Source organism: Talpa europaea (genome assembly GCF_964194135.1).
Source record: "Talpa europaea genome assembly, chromosome: 15".
NCBI classification, from domain to species: domain Eukaryota; kingdom Metazoa; phylum Chordata; class Mammalia; order Eulipotyphla; family Talpidae; genus Talpa; species Talpa europaea.
The window spans coordinates 38,561,029-38,579,488 of record NC_140083.1 but is presented as its reverse complement, the minus strand read 5'-3'; the positions used below and the strand labels follow the sequence as shown (position 1 = coordinate 38,579,488).

Below are 18,460 nucleotides of genomic sequence, written 5' to 3'. Positions count from 1 at the left end.
AGGCCATTTTGTTCTGTGAATGTCATAGAGTGTAATTACACAAGTGTAGATGGTATAGCCTATTTTATACCTAGGGTATATATATAGTATAGCCTATTAGGGTTACCATTGTATGTGCAGTACATTACTGACCAAGGAATGGTGTTAAGTGATATGTGACTCTCTATGTGTGCACATAAATATGTGTGTGTGCACAGGAGGGGAGAGAGTGGCATGTGCACAAACTCCATATCTTTTTTTTTTTTTTGCAGTAATACATTTATTGTAAAAAATTTTAAGTATTTTTAACAAGTAAAATAGTTAAAATTCTTTCTCCTCTGATACCACCACTGCTTATTAGTAGTTTCATTAGTAGTTTCATTAGTAGTATATCCGCAGCCACTGCAGCACTAGTTCCATATCTTCTTTATCCATTCATCCATTGTTGGACACTAGGCTGTTTCTATATCTTGCCTATCATAAATAACATATGGGTGCACGTTTCTTTTGAACTATTGTTTTTTTGTTTTCATTGTATAAGTATACAGAAGTGGAATTGCTGGATCATACGATAATTCTTTTTTTTTTTTTTTTAAGTTTTATTTATGCTTACAAGAGCTGGGGTACAGGCCAGAGGCGTGGGGCGGAGAGCGGGGTGAGAGCATCCACCAGAGACAGAGTGTGGAACAGAACAGGCCGACTGACCAAAGTACACTGCTGAGGGCAGCAGCAGACGAGTCAGGAAAGGTCTGCTGCGCTATGTGGGCTGCTCCCTGGCTGGCTGGGATCGAACTCATGCTGGGGAGGCTACGGACAGCTTCACAGGTTGTGTCCCAACCCCTTGAGCAAACAGGGAGGCCCAGATAGTTCTATTTTTAATTTTGGAGGAACCTCCAAACTATTTTCCCTAGTGGGTGCACTAATTTATATTCCCATTAATACTGCACAAGCGTTCCCTTTTTTCTACATCCTTGCCAATACCTGTTATTTCTTGCCTTTTTGATAAGTCATTCTAACAATTATAGGTGACATCTCATTGTGGTTTTGATTTGCATTTCCAGGTGGTTAGTAAGAGAGACCATCTTTTCATTTTCTTTTGGTCATCTGTATGTTTTTCTTGAAAAATCGTCTATTCAGATCTGCCCATTTTTTATTTGGACCCTTGTCATTTGCTATTGAGTTGTATGAGTTCTTTATACATTTTAAATATTTATCCTTTTTTTTTTAATCTTTATTTTATTATTATTATTTTTTAAAGATTTATTTATTTATTTACACAAGCACTGGGTACAGTCAGAAGCGCGGGAGGGTGAGAGAATTCACCAGAGCCAGAGAGGGGAGCAGAGCAGGCAGAGTGACGAAGTCCACTGCTGAGGGGAGCAGCGGGCGGCAGGAGAGGTCTGCGCGCCATGTGGGACCCTCGCCCGGTGGCCGGGGATCGAACCAGAGCTGCAGCGCTCAACCGCTGCCCCACCGGGGAGGCCCTAAATATTTATCCTTTATATGATTTGCAAGTGTTTTCTTACCATTCAGTAGATTGCCTTTTTATTTTGTTGATGATTTCCTTTACTGTGCAAAGCCTTTTTACTTTGGTGTAGTTTCCACTAGTTTATTTTTTTTTTAAAGCCTTATTTATTTATGCATACAAGAGCTGGGGTACAGGCCAGAGATGCGGGGGGGTGAGAGGATTCACCAGAGACAGAGTGGGGAACAAAACAGGCAGACTGACCGAAATACACTGCTGAGGGCAAGACAGGAGAGGTCTACTTCGCCATGCGTTTTTCTCCCTGTCCGGCTGGGGATTGCACTTGTGCTGTAGAGGCTGCGGCTTGCTTCATAGTGTGGTGCTTAACCCCTTGCGCCACCAGGGAGGGCCCCACTAGTTTTTTTTTGCCTCTTTTTTTGCCTTTGCTTTTGGAGTCCAATCCGAAAGATCGTTGCCAACATGGATGGTCAAGGAACTTACCACCTATGTTTTCTTGTAGAAATTTTATTTTTTCAGGTGTTACATTTAAATCTTTCATCTTTTCAGAGTTAATTTTTGTGCATGGTGTAAGGTGACAGTCTTTAGCTCTTTTGCACGTGACTGAGTCTTTTACATAAAACAATATTATTTTTGTACTTTGAAACTGTCATCCTACTTCAAAATATCTGACATGGGTTTATTTCTTTCTTTCTTTCTTTCTTTTTTTTTTTTTAAAGAGGCACGTATTTTATTTATTTATTTATTTGTTTGTTTGTTTATACATGCACTGGGTACAGTCAGAAGTGCGGGAGGGTGAGAGAATTCACCAGAGCCAGAGCGGGGAGCAGAGCAGGCAGAAGGACCGAAGCACACTGCTGAGGGGAGCAGCGGGCGGCAGGAGAGGTCTGCGCGCCATGTGGGACCCTCCTCCGGTGGCTGGGGAGCAGCCGGGGATTGAACCAGCGCCGTGGAGGTTGCGGGGAGCTTCGCAACTCAGCGCTCAACCGCTGCGCCACCGGGGAGGCCCTATTTCTTTCTTTATTTAAAAGATTTATTTATTTATGCACACAAGAGCTGGGGTACAGGCCAGAGGTGAGGGGGGTGAGAGGAATTACCAGAGACACATTGGGGAAGAGAACAGGCAGATTGAAATACCCTGCTGACGGGAGCAGTGGGCGAGTCAGGAGAGGTCTGCTGCGCCATGTGGGTTTCTCCCTGGCTGAGGATCGAACTCGTACTGCAGAGGCTTCGGATAGCTTCATAGGTTGTCTCTTAACCCCTTGCACCACCAGGGAGGCCCTGGAATGGGTTTAAACTGCACTTTTTGTTTTACCAATTATTTGAAAGTAAAGTAAATTTAGAATTGTGTATCATGGGTATGTGTGTACACACACAATGTGTTAAGTTTTTTAAAGATTTTGTAGTTCTGTAACATCCATTTTATTTGGAAAGATTTGAATTTGCAAAGATTTATATGAAGCAGTCAATAAATAGTAAGTTGATCTATCTTTTGCCTATAATTAAATAGTAATAACAGGACTGATTTGAATTTAAAACTTGATTTCTTCCTGATCATCACTTCCTCCTGACCTTCAGTTATTAGTAAATGGACATTTTATGATGGCCTTGGCAGATTCTATCCTTGGGCTGAAAACACCCTTTCACCTATTTTTGTGTGGTCTCATGGTTGTGATTTTATGGCATTTTAAAATGTTGCTTACAGCAGAAATGTGCCAGAAATGATGGCTGCAGAGCTTAAAGTATTTACTCTCTAAACCTTTATGTAAGAAGATGGCCTACCTCTGCCCTATTTACAGCTTTCTAGGTGCCTACAAAAGTACATAATAAAACACTTTAGATCCCTGAAATAGATGCTACAGTGTTAGTAGTGCAACAGGGTGGTCCCCAGGAAAGGGGGAGGTTCCCTGCCCCACCCAAGGGAGGGTGGAGCTGAGCAGGGAGAGAAGAAGCTGCAGAAGAGACTGAGGAAGGAAGCAGGATGGAGCCAGGAGACCTGGAGGAGGCGCGTGGAGCCTAGAGACACGTGAAGAAACTGCGCTTGTCTTTTGGTCGTGGACTGGGTGACACCGATGTGGGTGAGACCCGTGGAGAGGTGACCATGGCAGCTTTTATCTTGATGTTGATTTTGCTCTTTTCCTTCCGGGCTTGTTTGGTTGTTTCTGACTCTTTTCTGTGGGTCCCCACTGGAAGATGCTTTAGACTTGGTGGCAGGCTTTGGGGCCTTGCCCTGGGCCAATCCCATATGGATGGACTTTTACCCACGAGGGGACGGGTAACTTTGGGTGCTTCATTTAGAAACTAGACTCTTTGCCTTACCTGTATTGTTTCCTAGTTTTATTAAAGATCCTTCCCATTAAAGTCTCATATGTTTTGTGTTGATGCGGCGGATGGCAGAACCCATTTAGAATAGGCAGGTTTGCGGGGCTTGGGCTGCCCCTCTCCCTGTCCTATAACAGTAGGAGCTATTTAATTAGGACAGATCATTAAAAAATATGATTTATAATACTGTAGTACTCTTTTTTAAAAAGATTTATTTATTTATGCATACAAGAACTGGGGTACAGGCCAGAGGTGTGGGGGGTGAGGATTCAACAGAGACAGTGGGGAACAGAACAGGCAGACTGACTGGAATAACACTGATTTAAAAAAAAATTACATATTCAATCTGTGCTCAGCAGTTCTTAAAAACTTTTTGGTTACAGAACTCTTTTGCACTCCTAAAATTACTGAGGATACCAAATGACTCTTGCAGGATATATACATACATATGTATGTATGTATGTATGTATGTATTCATTTGTGTTTACATATAAATACAAATCATATTAAAAAATGAAATTAAAAATTGTTTAAATAGTAATGAATCTATTATGTGTTAACATAATATATTTTTATGAAAATAACTACATTTTCCAAAATAAAAAACCTTTGAGAAGTGGTGTTCTACATTTTTTCAAATCTCTTTAATGTCTACCTTAATAAGACAACTGGATTCTTATATCTGCTTCTATATCTAGGCTGCTTTGATGATGATGTTGGTAGAAAATTCAGCCTCACAGTTATGTAGGCAAATAGGGAAAAGCATTTTCATAGCTTTTACAGATTATTGTAAGTATTCTTTAATACTACACCAAAACTACAAGGTAGTTTCTTAAAAATAGTTGTGGTGTTGAATCTGAAAACTTATCAGCAAATTTTTCCTACTATGTCTTATTAAGTCCTGTTTTGCACATTTGAATGGCTTTTTTAACCTTAAAAGATTTCATAACTCATGCATTGGTCATTTGGAAAATATTGGTTTACTAGTTATTCAGATCTTCGAAATGTTGACACATTTTGTTATGCTAAGCAAAAATGTCATATTCATTAAAATTGCATCAGTATCATTGTAAAGGTTTTAAGTATTGAGAAGCTGTCAAGCTTCCAAAATGCAAAGGATGCAAAATCTACTTTTCTCTTAAAAACTTAAATTTTATCATTGGTAACACAGACAGTTGTTTTTCTTGACTTGATTGGCTTACTTCATCCACTTGTTGAATAAAATGTCTTTGAAGCAGCCAAGTGAGAAGAGTCTGTCATTTGTTCATCTAAAAATAGTGTGTGTGGGGGGGTGCTCCTTGGTGGCCCAGGGGCAAAGTGTCAGTGCTGTCAAGGTATCTCCAGCCACCACAGCATGAGTTTGCCAGCTACTGCAGCGTGAAATGATACCCAGCCAGGGAGTTGACCCAAATGGTACAGCAGACCTTTCTTATTTCCCGCTGTTCCCCTCAGCCGTGAATTTCAGTAGATCTGCCTGTTCTGTTCCCCACTCTGTCTCTGGTGAATTCTCTCACTCCCCACACCTCTGGCCTATACCGCAGTTCTTGTATGCATAAATAAATAAAAATAAATCCTAAGAAATTAAAAAACAATAAAAATAGTGGGGGGGGATAATTGGGGGCAAAAATAGTGACTAGGGCCTCCCTGGTGGCATAGCCGTTGAGCACTGGGTTGCGAAGCTGCCCGCAGCCTTTGCAGTCCGGTTTGATCCCCAGCTGCTCCCCGGCCACCGGAGGAGGGTCCCACATGGCGCGCAGACCTCTCCTGCCGCCCGCTGCTCCCCTCAGCAGTGTACCTCAGTCCTTCTGCCTGTTCTGCGAGCTCTGGCTCTGGTGAATTCTCTCACCCTCCCGTGCTTCTGACCCAGTGCTTGCATAAACAAACAAACAAACAAACAAATAAATAAATAAAATCTTAAAATAGTGACTAGTTCATTCTTATCATGATGATACTTAAAAAACAAGCTATGACAGTAAGAATCCCCAACATCTGTGGACATATAAAAACTTTAAGAAAACACTGTAAAAATATTAACTGGTTACCTTAGGGTGGTGGGGAAATGGCACCTTACTTCATTTTCACCTTTTATTTTTTCTGTAATTAATAGTATAATCTTATACTTATGTTACATAGTTGAAACTGTTGTATAAATTTTACATATAGGATAATTTAAACAAAGTCACATGAATGTGGATTAATAACAGCTAGTTATTTTGTCTATTTTTCTTGTTAGGATTTAGGTCCTGAATATAAAGATATATTTAATACTTCATTGCAGTGGATTTTGGAAAATGGAAAAGATGTTGGAATAAGGTAAAGGATTTGATATCCACTTTGACCATTTTGTACTATAAGAAGTGGTTTTTAACTCTGCATTCTCCTGATTTTCAAATAGGTGTGTTGGTAATGGCCCTGAGGAAGAATTGACAAATATAACTCATGTCCAGTTTTTACAATCCACAAGACCACAGATGTCTTTCTGGTGTCGTTTTCGTCGTGCTTTTATTACTGTTACCCACAGATTATTATTGTTATGTTTAGGTAAGTTGTTATGATGAAAAAGACAATAATACATTTGGTCTAGATTTTTCATGTCTCTATTTCACTAAATGCCAGGTGTAAGAATTTACTTATATTGTAGTTGCCATTATAAATCACATCCAAAAGTCTTTACTAAGGTATAATAGTAGCTGAAGTTTTTTTTTTTTTTTAATAAATAATGGTCATTTGTCACTGTAAGTGGAAGAAATTGTTTATTTTAGAGACATTAAATGAAACTCTAGAAAATATTTGATATTTATTTTTGCTACGTAGTTTAAATTATGTAGCTATATCAACATTGTTTTGAAGACTCATTCCATTATTCTATTGTGGCAGTTAAAACAATCACTGCAAAAACCCAACTTTTTTGGTTTGTTTTTTATGGCTTTGTTAATACCCAGATTTAGCAATTGGCTGCCCATTAATTTTGTGTTGCATTGAATGTTATTGAGTGTCATTGACCACACTTTGTAAAACACAAAATATATAAATATTGCAGGTGTGGTGATGGTTTGTGTTGTTCTGCGTTACATGAAATATCGTTGGACAAAAGAAGAAGAAGAAACGAGACAGATGTATGATATGGTGGTAAAGATAATAGGTATAGTATTCGTAAAAATCTAATCTGTTTCTAAAATAGGTATACTATAACTTCATGTCCAGTGAGTGATTCATTTGTAAATTTGTGTGTGGTTTATTTTCAGATGTTTTACGAAGTCACAATGAAGCTTGCCAGGAAAATAAAGATTTACAGCCCTACATGCCTATTCCACATGTGCGAGATTCTTTAATACAGCCTCATGACAGGTATGTTTAAAGCATTATGAGTTGAAGTTAATCAGAATGTGGGTGGCTTCTGCAGTTGTGAAATTAGGTTAAGAGTTGTAACCCTTTTCAACTACATCTTTTTTATAATACAGGCTTTTTTTTTTTTGTAATTTAAGCTTTCCTTTCTAAAATCTTCTATTCTCTTGATTTTTGATTGACATACAATTAGATTCTCTAAATCATTCTCATTCCTGTGTAGTTTTGATTCATTGTTGTCAATCTCCATCTTATTGATATTTCCTTTAATTTTATCTTGATAAAGATATGGAGACAGGCAGTAGGGAAGGGTTTTTTACCAACAGTGTTCAAATACTTTTTTTTTTTTTGGTCAACAAAGCTTTTAAAATGAACTAAATAGTAACTTCCTGAAAACAAAAGATGATGTTATATTCTAAAAGAGCATTCTTAACCTAACAACACATCAGAATCACCAGTGGAGCTTGGGGTGGGAAGGCACCAAAAACTGATGCTCAAGTTCCACCTCTGAGATGGAAATGTAGTAAATCTCAGGTGAGGTTTAGGTATCTAAATCTTTTTCAAAAAACTCCATAAGCAGTGATAACAGCCAGAGTTAACAATAACCACTACTTTCAGTTACTCATATTTGAAAAGGATGACAAGCTGTGGTAACAGAAATATGTCATTTTGTTCGCATGATAGGAAAAAAATGAAGAAAGTCTGGGATAGAGCTGTTGACTTCCTTGCTGCTAATGAATCTAGAGTTCGCACGGAAACCCGGAGAATAGGTGGTGCAGATTTTCTAGTTTGGCGGTGGATCCAGCCTTCTGCATCGTGTGACAAAATATTAGTAATACCTTCCAAAGTATGGCAAGGTCAAGGTATGTATTTTTAAACAACAAAAATTATAAATCTAATTTCCTAATTTTTACAATCACAAAAATCATGTTTAAGTGAAGTATTACAATTGAAAGATGTATAGCTTTCGTTCCAGTTCCATGCCATAGAAGGAATCAGTATTAGTTGCGTATACTGAGTTGTCAGAAAAGTCATGATATATTTTTTCTGCATTTTAAGCAAAAATGTGTCATGACTTTTCCAACAGCCCAATAAAGCCTTCCCCTTTTCTCCTTGCTAATATGAGCATATTTTGATTTCACTGCAATAGAGTAGTATGTACGTTACTTTGATTTTTTTTCTTTACACTTAGCAAAGCAGCTTTAGCGTTTTTTCATCTGTTCTTTCCTCCTAATTTCTTATGCAAACAAGACACAATTTGTTTTTTGTACATAATATAAAACATATATAGGTAGAATCACAACTGGATCCTTTTTTTTTAACTGCTCCTTTTTCCAGTTTTTGCTTACCTGCCTTTTTCTTACTGAGGTCTTTCCACCTGCATATCTACCCTTTCAGGTAGCTTACATAGATAGCTTTCCTAGTTTTTCTCACTGCTTGCATAATCACAAAAACATATATGTATATATAGGAGGGTTGATGATAGGTTACCTTATGTACCCAACCTCTACTCGCTATTATTTGTTCCTCATTTGGTTTTTTTGGTGTCATAATGGTTGCAAAATTAAATTTCATGGTTTAGTTTAATTTGTATTTCAGGACTAGCAGTGAGTTGAGTTTCTTTTAATCTTCTTTTGGATTTTCATTCTGTGAATTACCTATATTCCTTGTCCATCTTTCTGTTTGGTTGTGTATTTTCTTAGCAATTGATTAAAAAAAATTTGTTCTTGTAATATAAAATAATAGAAAACATTTCTGTATTATAGATACTACTTTTTTAATTGAATTTATTTGACATAGCTAAATTTATGGTGTGTTGTCTTCAATACTTTATATATTGTAATATTGTTGCAGTGATTTATCACATTGTATAAAGGACAGTATTATTGTCTATATTCATTGTACTGTATATTAGATCAGTATGGCTTGTTTACTACTCAAACTCCATCCCCTGGTAACCACCACCTATTCTTTTATTTTGCAAGTTTGACTTTTAGATTCCACATAAAAGTGATATACAGAACATATCTTTCTCTGTGACTTTTTCATATTACTTTTTTAATGTAGTATTTATATAGCATGTATTTTTTTCCCTTAAATCTATTATTTTTGTGGGTCTATCTTTCACCATTCAAATAAGTAAATATTCATGTAAACTAATGTGTCTATTTTTTCCCCAGTACTTCTGGGTTTCCATGCTGGGTTAAGGTATTCCTCATCTCTAAGATGTGCATGAGTTTTTTTTTTTTGCACTTGAGTTTTTAATTCAACTGGTTTTTGTTTTTGTATACTATGCATTATAGGAGCCCAACTTTTTCTTCCATGATTTGAATTGAAATCCCACTTTATTTATTGTAATCTATTTTTGAATTCCTTTTTCTGTTCCCTATTTATTTGATCAAGTAATTTTATATTCTGTATTGATTCAGTATTCTCTTCATTTACTCTTAACTGGTTTCTCTTTTCCTGTCCTTATATTTTCAACTATTTTATTAGTGATAAGCGTATTTTTTATAAACAGCATCAACTTGGTTTTCTTTTTATCCAGTCACCTCATCTACATTTAGAAAATTGATAATATGCTTGATTTTATTTTTTTGTTGTCACTTTTGCATAAGAGTTAAAGGAGCTATTCTTGAATTTTTCTTTTCCTTTAAAAAATATTTGATCTACTTTATTTTTATTTAAAAATTTATTTTTATTTGCTTATGCATTCAAGAGCTGGGGGGTGTAGGCCAGAGGTGCAGGGCCGTGAGAGTATTCACCAGAGACGGTGGGAAGCAGAAAAGGTGGATTGACTGAAATACACTGCTGAGGGGAACAGCTAGCGAGACAGGAGAGGTGTGCTGTGCCATGTGGATAGCTTCTTAGTTCTAAGACTTAATCCCTTGTGCCACCAGGGAGGCCCCTATTGAGCTACTTTAAAATTCTAAACCCATTCCCTCAAATGTGTACAGTATTATGAATATCAGCTGTACTGTTCTTTCATATCCCATTATTTTTAAATGTTCAAAATAGTAAAAGTTAGGTATTACTTTTTATCATATTTTTTAATCATGCTATAAAGCTGACTGACATTTACCTTTTGACATTCTAAATTTGTTAGGAAATCAAAACTGCAAAAGAGAGCCACTACTATTCAGGAGACTATTTTTTGTACTGAGGGGATGTCACTAATCACTGAGTCCAGCTCAAAGGCTTTTCCCAGTTACTAGACCATGTTACTGTCCTTGAAATCTTTTGTATAGAAAAGGGTTCTATGATAGGCAAGTGCCTTAGCTCTGATTCCTCATTTTTTAAAATGAGGTTCGGAAATCTGTGAAATGAGGTTCATAAGAACTGTCTCATAGATATTGGGAAGGTTAAGTAGGTTTATTAGTTTATTATTCAAAGGTCTTGAAACAGTACCTGGTACCTCTCTACATATGTAACACTTAGTATATACAGTATAAAATAATAACTAACACCATCACTATCATTTTTCTTACTGGGTTTTACCCTTTTTGTTTATTAATTGTATGTTCTGATGGGCAGTATTGTGTAAAAAAATAATTTCTCCAGTAATTGATATAAGTATTTACTAATAAAACATGTAGTATTTTCATGCATTATTTTCTAGGTGGGAAAGTTAAAATTGAGATTGTTACACCAAACCCCAAAGGAATATTTGGTGATTTATGTTTACATTAATAATTTCACTTTGCTTTTTCTGCAGTCTTTAAAAGTATAGCTTTAAAAAATATTTTTTGATGCCTTTTCTTATAATTACACCGTGTGTGTATATATGTATTTATATGTCTATATATACTGTATAGTACTTATATAGTAAACAACTTGCAATATTTTATTATGCACTATGCTATATGTAATACTGTATTGTAAGATAATAGTGCCTGTATAATATTTATAACATATATAGTATGGCTTTTACTTTTCTGTTTGCTTTACTCATTTTTTGTTTCTAGTGCCTAGAATAGTGTTTGGAAGATGAGTGTACATCTAAAGAGAAAGAAAGAAATATCATTAACGAGAGAGACATTTAAAAATAATGTTTTTAAAATTTTATATACAAGTTTGTTGATATTTTGGCATAGTTATTAGACTGTCAGTGTCAATAACTTATTAGAGATAATTTCTGTCTCTTTTTCTTTTTATGAAAAGTGAGAATACTGCTTAAGATAATTAATCTTTTTTAGGCCAGATAATAATGTTTACTATTTTACCCAGTGAGGCTATGCACAATTCCCCTATTAATATTGTGGAATGTTATAGGAGGTTCTAATAAAACTATCTTAAGCTACCTGAATAGATTAGTAGAAAGCTAATGAAAATTTGTGTTTTTATTTTTTACTCTAGTGTTCTTTTTATTTTTATATATATGTGGATTATAGGATTATATATATATACATATATATGTATATATACTCACATACATATATATAATGGTACATTTACTTTTGCCTTTTATCCTATAGTGGTGGTTGTGGTCGCTTCTTTACCTAAAAAACATTTTTAAAACACCTCAGATCCAATTCCAAGAGTGTGATGTTACTTATTTTTGAAAGTTTACCTTCTGTTTTTTTTCTTTGAGTTGTGATGTATTGACCCATACCAAATGTTTAGCTCTACTTTTCTGCAAATATCTCGTTCTTCAGTTTTTCTGGTAACATCACATTTATTTTTGATCTTTAGTGAAGCCACCTGTAGAGGCTAGATATTTCTTGTAATACTGCATGGTTTTGTAAAGCTTTTCTTGCATATTTATGGGATCTGAAATTGTAAATTAAAATTTTGCAGAATCATTTGCTATTATTACATGATTTGATGTTGACTATAGTATCAAAGCTTAAGGAATTGGTACTGTTATTCCACATAAAAGTAGAAAAATATATCAGAAAATTGTGAATATAAAATTCTTTTCTCTGCAAAAGTATATTTATTAGTGTTTGCTAAGAATAGCATTTATAATTAAAAGTAAGTAAATTGTTATGAAATTGCCATGAAATCCAGTCATTCCCTTTTTTTTCTCTTTACTTTCAAAGAGTTTTTATGATAATGGTACTAAAATGAAGTTTCCATGTTGCCAGAGGTGATACGAAACAATAAATTTTTTGCTTTAAAGGATTCGTATAGTAGAGTCCTATGAAACAAAAAGTTTCAAAGCCATTCAGGTCTAATTACTGTAGTACTTGAATGTAATGGGTTTGGAGTCTTAGCCTAATTTCTTCATAGAGCTAGCAGTTGGTGGTCATGTGTGCTCTTGAAGTTCTAGGAAAGGTCATTATTGTGTTTATGTGAATTTTTTTATTTGCACAGTTGTCTTACCATTTTTGATGTAAGATTTTTCAAGATGAATATAAAGACAATTTCTTTTCCTAGCTAATCCATGTTGTTCTTACCAATTCGTAGTGGTATGATTTACTTTGAGTTTAATTGAATACTATATGAATTATAGGATTTTAAACCTCAGGCTAATGTTTTCACTTTAGTAAGGAAAAGGCTGCAAGTGTGATTAAAAACACAACTTTAGGTTGATTATAATCATACAGAAGTTTGGCTTTCATTTAAAGCTCTAAACACAGATGTTATGCTATATAAATATGGGTATCTACTGGAGGGTTTGGTGGTGGTTTTATGTGAAAAAATAGTCTAACCTATTAATAAATAGGCTTAATATTTCTCACCTTACAAGTGCAGTGGTTTAATTAAAAGGTACATGGGTAGGTGGTTGGCAATTATAATAGTCCTTGAATTAACTACTATTGCAGGCAATTGTCATTTACTATTTTCTTTCCCAAGTAATTGTGAAACAGGTTGACCTGTTTGAATTTTTAGCTTAGAGATAGTTAAATGTAAATTGGATGATTATATAAAGTTAGTCTCTCTAAAAGTATTTTAAAGCACCAGTTAAAAATTAAATACTATGTACAGCAGAGCCAGTGAATTACTTATGCTTCTGACAGATGTAGTGTTTGGAATAAGCAGCAGTCATTTGAAGGATCCAAAGGTTGTTCTTGAGGTATTAGAAATATATGATTCATTAACTATTACATCTTTACTTGACCCAGGTAGTGAGTACAGTTAGGGAAACAAAGCGTCTATCTTAAATTGGTTTGGTCTTGGGCTAATTTCTGACTAGAATTGGCCAGAAATAGTTTCTCCCAGGCATCCTATTTTCAGGGAGACTTGAGTCTAGGATAGGTGGTATGAATGCATTCATAGTCTTTGGTTCATCCTCTGCTGGCCCAGACCAATAATTGAATTTCAAGGAAGTCAAAATGCCTGTGACTTAAAGGCCATCTAAGAATGGAATTTACATATTGCTAAAGAAATCTGGAAGGTACTAGATTATACACCTTCTTGATTTGGGGTTTGGCAAAGATTTTTCATGTCCAGTGACTTTTCCTCTACCCTATATTAGCACTATCCGGACTTACTTCAATCATACCTCAGATATTTCTAATCAGATACAGACCCTCAGCACTATCCAACTCTCATGTTCTCACTATAATGTATTAGACACTTCACTTTCCTACTCAGTGACAGTTTTAGATTGCTGTCCTCTTTTCAAACTTTGGCCTTCCCTCTCTCCCCTCATTCTAAGTTGATGATTCAAATAGAAGTAGTCAGATTGTACCTACCTTGTATTTCACCACCAAATCTTTAAAATTACAATGCTTCTAGTCTTCTCAGGTGTTTTCCTTTGCTGTGTTTTAAATTCTTGCCTCTGTTGGATCTTTTCATTAGCATTTAAGAATACTGTAATCTCTCTTCAAACACATTGTTAAAGTCTCTGCAAACTTGTTAAGTTCTACATTATTTTGTGGTTATAACCCAGTTTCTCTCCCTATTACAGTCATTACTATACTTGTCTTTACTTTTTCACCTCCCATTTATTCTTCAGCTAATTCCAATCTGCCTGTCATTCCCTTTATTCCAAGGAAATAGCTCTTTCTTCCATATTACCAAATCAATGGAGAGTTTCTTGTCCTTATTTAATATTGTTAATAATTAAATCTCCTTTGAGACTTTGTTCTTTTGGATTTGGAGATGCCACTCTCTTCTGAATTTCCTTCTATCTCTGAACATTTATTTAATCATCTTTTCTAGATTTTTTAGTTTCCTAGAGCTGTAGGTGTTGGAGTTTAATCATCCTTCTTTCATTCTGTCTTGTCTCCCTAGAAGATCTCATGCTGTGACTTCATTTACCATTTCTATATTGATAATTCTCAAATTTACATCTTAAACTAAGTATTATGTTCTGGTTTTCAGATTTTTATTCCCAGCTGTGTACTTATTTCTAGGAGCTAGGCACCACAAATTCAGCATCTGCACAGACTCTGTTCTTCTTTCTTCAAACTGACCTCAAGTGTTCCTGTCAAATTGATGATATCCCTTCTTAGTTGGTTTTGGCATCAACCTTGGAGTCATTTTTATTTTAATCTCTCCTTTACTCCCATGCATATACAGACTTTAAACAACTCATGTTACATCTGCTCCATATATCCTAATTCTCTCCATTTTCTTCTTGATTATAGGAATGTCTTATCCATGTCTTTATCATCTCCTCTTTTTTTTTTTTGGTACTGATAAGGCATTTTAATGACATTAATCTAAATAAATTGAACACAATACATTCTAAATTTTCAAATAAGTCCTTAGGCACGCAAATAACCTTCTAACTAGTCTCCTTGCATTTACTTTTCTTCCACCTGATTGAGTCGCCACATAATAGTCCATCTTAAAACATCTGTAATTTTATTTTTTTATAGAATTCTTTTATTGACATGTGAGATGCATTTTTTTTAAAGATTTATTTATTTATACAAGCACTGGGTACATTCAGAAGCACAGGAGGGTGAGAGAATTCACCAGAGCCAGAGTGGGGAGCAGAGCAGGCAGAAAGACCAAAGTACACTGCTGAGAGGGGCAGCGGGCGGCAGGAGAGGTCTGCGGCCATGTGGGACCCTCCTCCGGTGGCCCGGGAGCAGCCAGGGATCAAACTGGCGCTGCAGAGGCTGGGGGCAGCTTCGCAACCCAGCACTCAACTGCTGCACCACCGGGGAGGCCCAAAACATCTGTAATTTTAAAAGACAGCTCTCATATTATTCCTCTTCTTAAAACACTGTATTAGCTTTTTGTTGCTTTTATGATAATGCCCAAATACTTTAATGGTCCTGATAATCTGATAACTTCCTCTTCATGTTTCTCTATTGTCCCCACTCCAGCCATCTTAGCTGTCTTTTAGTTACTTGAGCATAACAATGTCTTTCTTGTCTCAGGGGCTGTGTACAAATCATCACTTCTGCTTGAAATGTTCTTTACACCTTTCTTCACTCTGCCTTTTATTTATTCATTAGGATCCACCATAAATTTCACTTCCTTGGTGAATTCTAATCTGATACCCCTTAATAGCTTAAATAATTTTGACAGCTTTCTATACTCTTCTCTTTTAGTATTTACCACAATTATGATTCTTGGATGACACTGTTTTCCTCTCTCCTCAACTAAACTTGTGAACTCTGTGAGAACAATGACAGACTCTTATTCACCATAATATACAGGGCTCTGGCTCATAATTAAAACACAGTATTTTTTAATGGACTGAATGATTTAATACCTTTCAACAAAATGGAACAATGGCACATAGTAAAACTAATTTATTTTTTGTAGCATTTCATTTAGATAGAAGAAATTCACCACCAAATAGTTTGACACCGTGTCTAAAGATTCGAAATATGTTTGATCCAGTTATGTAAGTATTGTGATTAGAGGTACATGTCATTTTTAATTGGAATATTAGACTGATAAATGTATATTCTTGTAATACTATGTCTAAAGTTGAAAAATTACTTTTCCAAGCAAAGAGATATATGATGATTTGTAAAACTTTTATGAATCTTCATGCTCACTGTGAATTCTCACAGCAAATTAATTACTTGAGTCAAATTAATGACACATATGGTGAACTGTATCTTTTACTAAATGTATAAGCAATGTCTGCTAACGATCTTTGCAATGGGCAATATATATTAAAATATCTGTTACTAAAAAATTTCCAGTTTTTTTACTGCAAAAAATTCCCTACAAAGATGCACCTTTTCTTGTACAAGTTTCGTCTTATTTGTCCATGTAATATTTGAGGAGATTTTATGTGTATATAATTACACATACAATTGTATATATAATTGTGTATAATTGTAAGTAGCACATGCATCCAGAGAATAGTACAAAGTTATTACTTTAGGATCATTTAGAATCTGTACTATTTCACAGGTAAGGTGTAATAATCTTTAGAATTTGCTTTATAGAGGTCACTGCTATTTGTCCAATGATATGATAGGTCAAATTCTGTTTTGTTTTGTTTTTTAAAATCCTGAGACGGGAGATTGAATTGCTATATAACTGAACTCCCACCTAATAACTCATTTATTTAAGTGAATAGTTGATATGAGTTTCCAAATAAGTGACAGTATATTGGACATATGGGGGAGCACTGCCAATATACAAGTAGACCCCCACTCCATTTTATAGAGGTTAGAAACAATTAACAGTGTGATGATCCATTTGGGAGCTTTACATCATGCCTTAGGGATTAGGAAATCAATGAAAGTTCAGATTTAATTACCTAAAATGAAGATTTACCATTTAAAGTGTAATCACCTTCCCTTCTGCCCCACCATCTATATCTTACAAGTAAGACAGATATGCTTTAATAGATACTAAGGTAACTTTGTGCAGCATGTTTGTCCTGTTTTACTCTTCCATTATTTTGTAAAAGAGAAACTCAGAGTATGCTATTTACTAAGAATTTCCCTTAAGTTCAAGGATTTGAAAGTGTCATTAAAAATAAAATCATATTCAAATTTTACAAGTTCACTACAAGTTACTAAAGTCCTTGTTATTAGTCTAAGATAAAAAAAAATGACTGCAGGTACATAGGATTTTAAAAGCAGTACACTTTTGTATGGTGGGCTAATATGGTGGGCTAATACTACATTGCCTCATCTTTGTGTATTCAAAGCTGGAAAATGAGAGAAAGATGGAGACTTCTGAAAGCTAATATATTTTAAATCTGTGTACTGCTAGTAGCAAACATTAATTTACTACTAATTTTAGCAATATGTGTTTTTTAAATTGTCCCCATTCTTACAGGATATATATATATATATATATATATATATATATATATATGAGACAAAAACATCTTACTGAGTAGGAATATAGTTGTTGATTTTTTGGTCTTCATTCAATTTTTAGGGAAATAGGGGACCAGTGGCATTTGGCAATTCAAGAAGCAATTTTAGAAAAATGCAGTGATAATGATGGCATTGTTCACATTGCAGTAGACAAAAATTCACGTGAGGTAAAGTACTATTTTATATTTAATTCTATGTAATGGATTTGTTGGTATTAAACTAATACTATTTTTCTTTCTTTTTAAAAAAATATCACAGGGTTGTGTATATGTTAAATGTTTGTCTCCAGAATATGCTGGAAAAGCTTTTAAGGCATTGCATGGCTCTTGGTTTGATGGTAAGAAATTTGAGTATTATAAACATTTTGAAAAGATAAATTATAACTTACTGTTAAATTATACTAGATTTTAAATTTAAAAATTTAAGTTAGAATTTTTAGAGTAATAATTTTGATTTTATTTGCTTTTTGTATTCATGTGCCTTTTACCACAGTTTATTTTTTATAAACACTAAGCATATTTTATATATCTAAAATATTTTTATTTTACAACAGGGAAGTTGGTTACAGTAAAATATTTACGACTAGATAGATATCACCATCGCTTTCCCCAAGCTCTTACTTGCAACACTCCCTTGAAGCCATCAAATAAACATATGAACTCTATGTCTCATCTTCGTCTTCGGACTGGCCTAGCCAATTCTCAAGGAGGTTCCTGAAAAGACTTTCTTCCACTCCTAGAACTGTTAATTTACAATAGGAAAATTCCTGTTTGGCTTCCTGTCTTCCTTTTTAAATGCTTTTTTGTATGTAATATTTTTATTGAATACAGCTGTTTAAACGTTCCAGAAATCTTAAGGTTCCAAAGGGACTTAGCAGTGAGGCAGCAATGCTGAGTAGATAGAATAATTGTTTTGTTCAGTTTTTGGAGCTCAGTAAAGGCAATGCATTTAAAGTTTTGCATGAGGAACATTGACTTTATTAAGCATTTTCAGATGTGGTGAATTGTATTTTTGCACCAAGAAGTGTTTGGATAACCACACAAAAGCATGGTAAAGAGGCTTCTTGTATTTCCATGATTTCCTGTGAACTAATGTTGTGAATTTTTGTATACAGTCACCTCCATGGTTCCTT

General features: G+C 34.9%; 1 protein-coding gene across 2 annotated transcripts in view; it reads left to right on the top strand.

Moving 5' to 3' along the window:
• The window catches only part of LEMD3 (LEM domain containing 3), a gene marked incomplete at both ends in the record, with an annotated part of 60,622 nt that extends 42,577 nt beyond the window's left edge, over positions 1–18,045 (top strand). For both annotated transcript variants that reach the window (XM_084255807.1, XM_084255806.1), the window contains 9 exons: positions 6,018–6,097; positions 6,180–6,325; positions 6,825–6,926; positions 7,030–7,132; positions 7,814–7,992; positions 15,803–15,884; positions 17,390–17,495; positions 17,587–17,665; positions 17,882–18,045. In XM_084255807.1, the coding sequence (XP_084111933.1) occupies positions 6,018–6,097; positions 6,180–6,325; positions 6,825–6,926; positions 7,030–7,132; positions 7,814–7,992; positions 15,803–15,884; positions 17,390–17,495; positions 17,587–17,665; positions 17,882–18,045 (1,041 nt within the window). The remainder of the gene's footprint in view (positions 1–6,017; positions 6,098–6,179; positions 6,326–6,824; positions 6,927–7,029; positions 7,133–7,813; positions 7,993–15,802; positions 15,885–17,389; positions 17,496–17,586; positions 17,666–17,881) is intronic.
• Between the last annotated feature and the right edge of the window lie 415 nt (positions 18,046–18,460).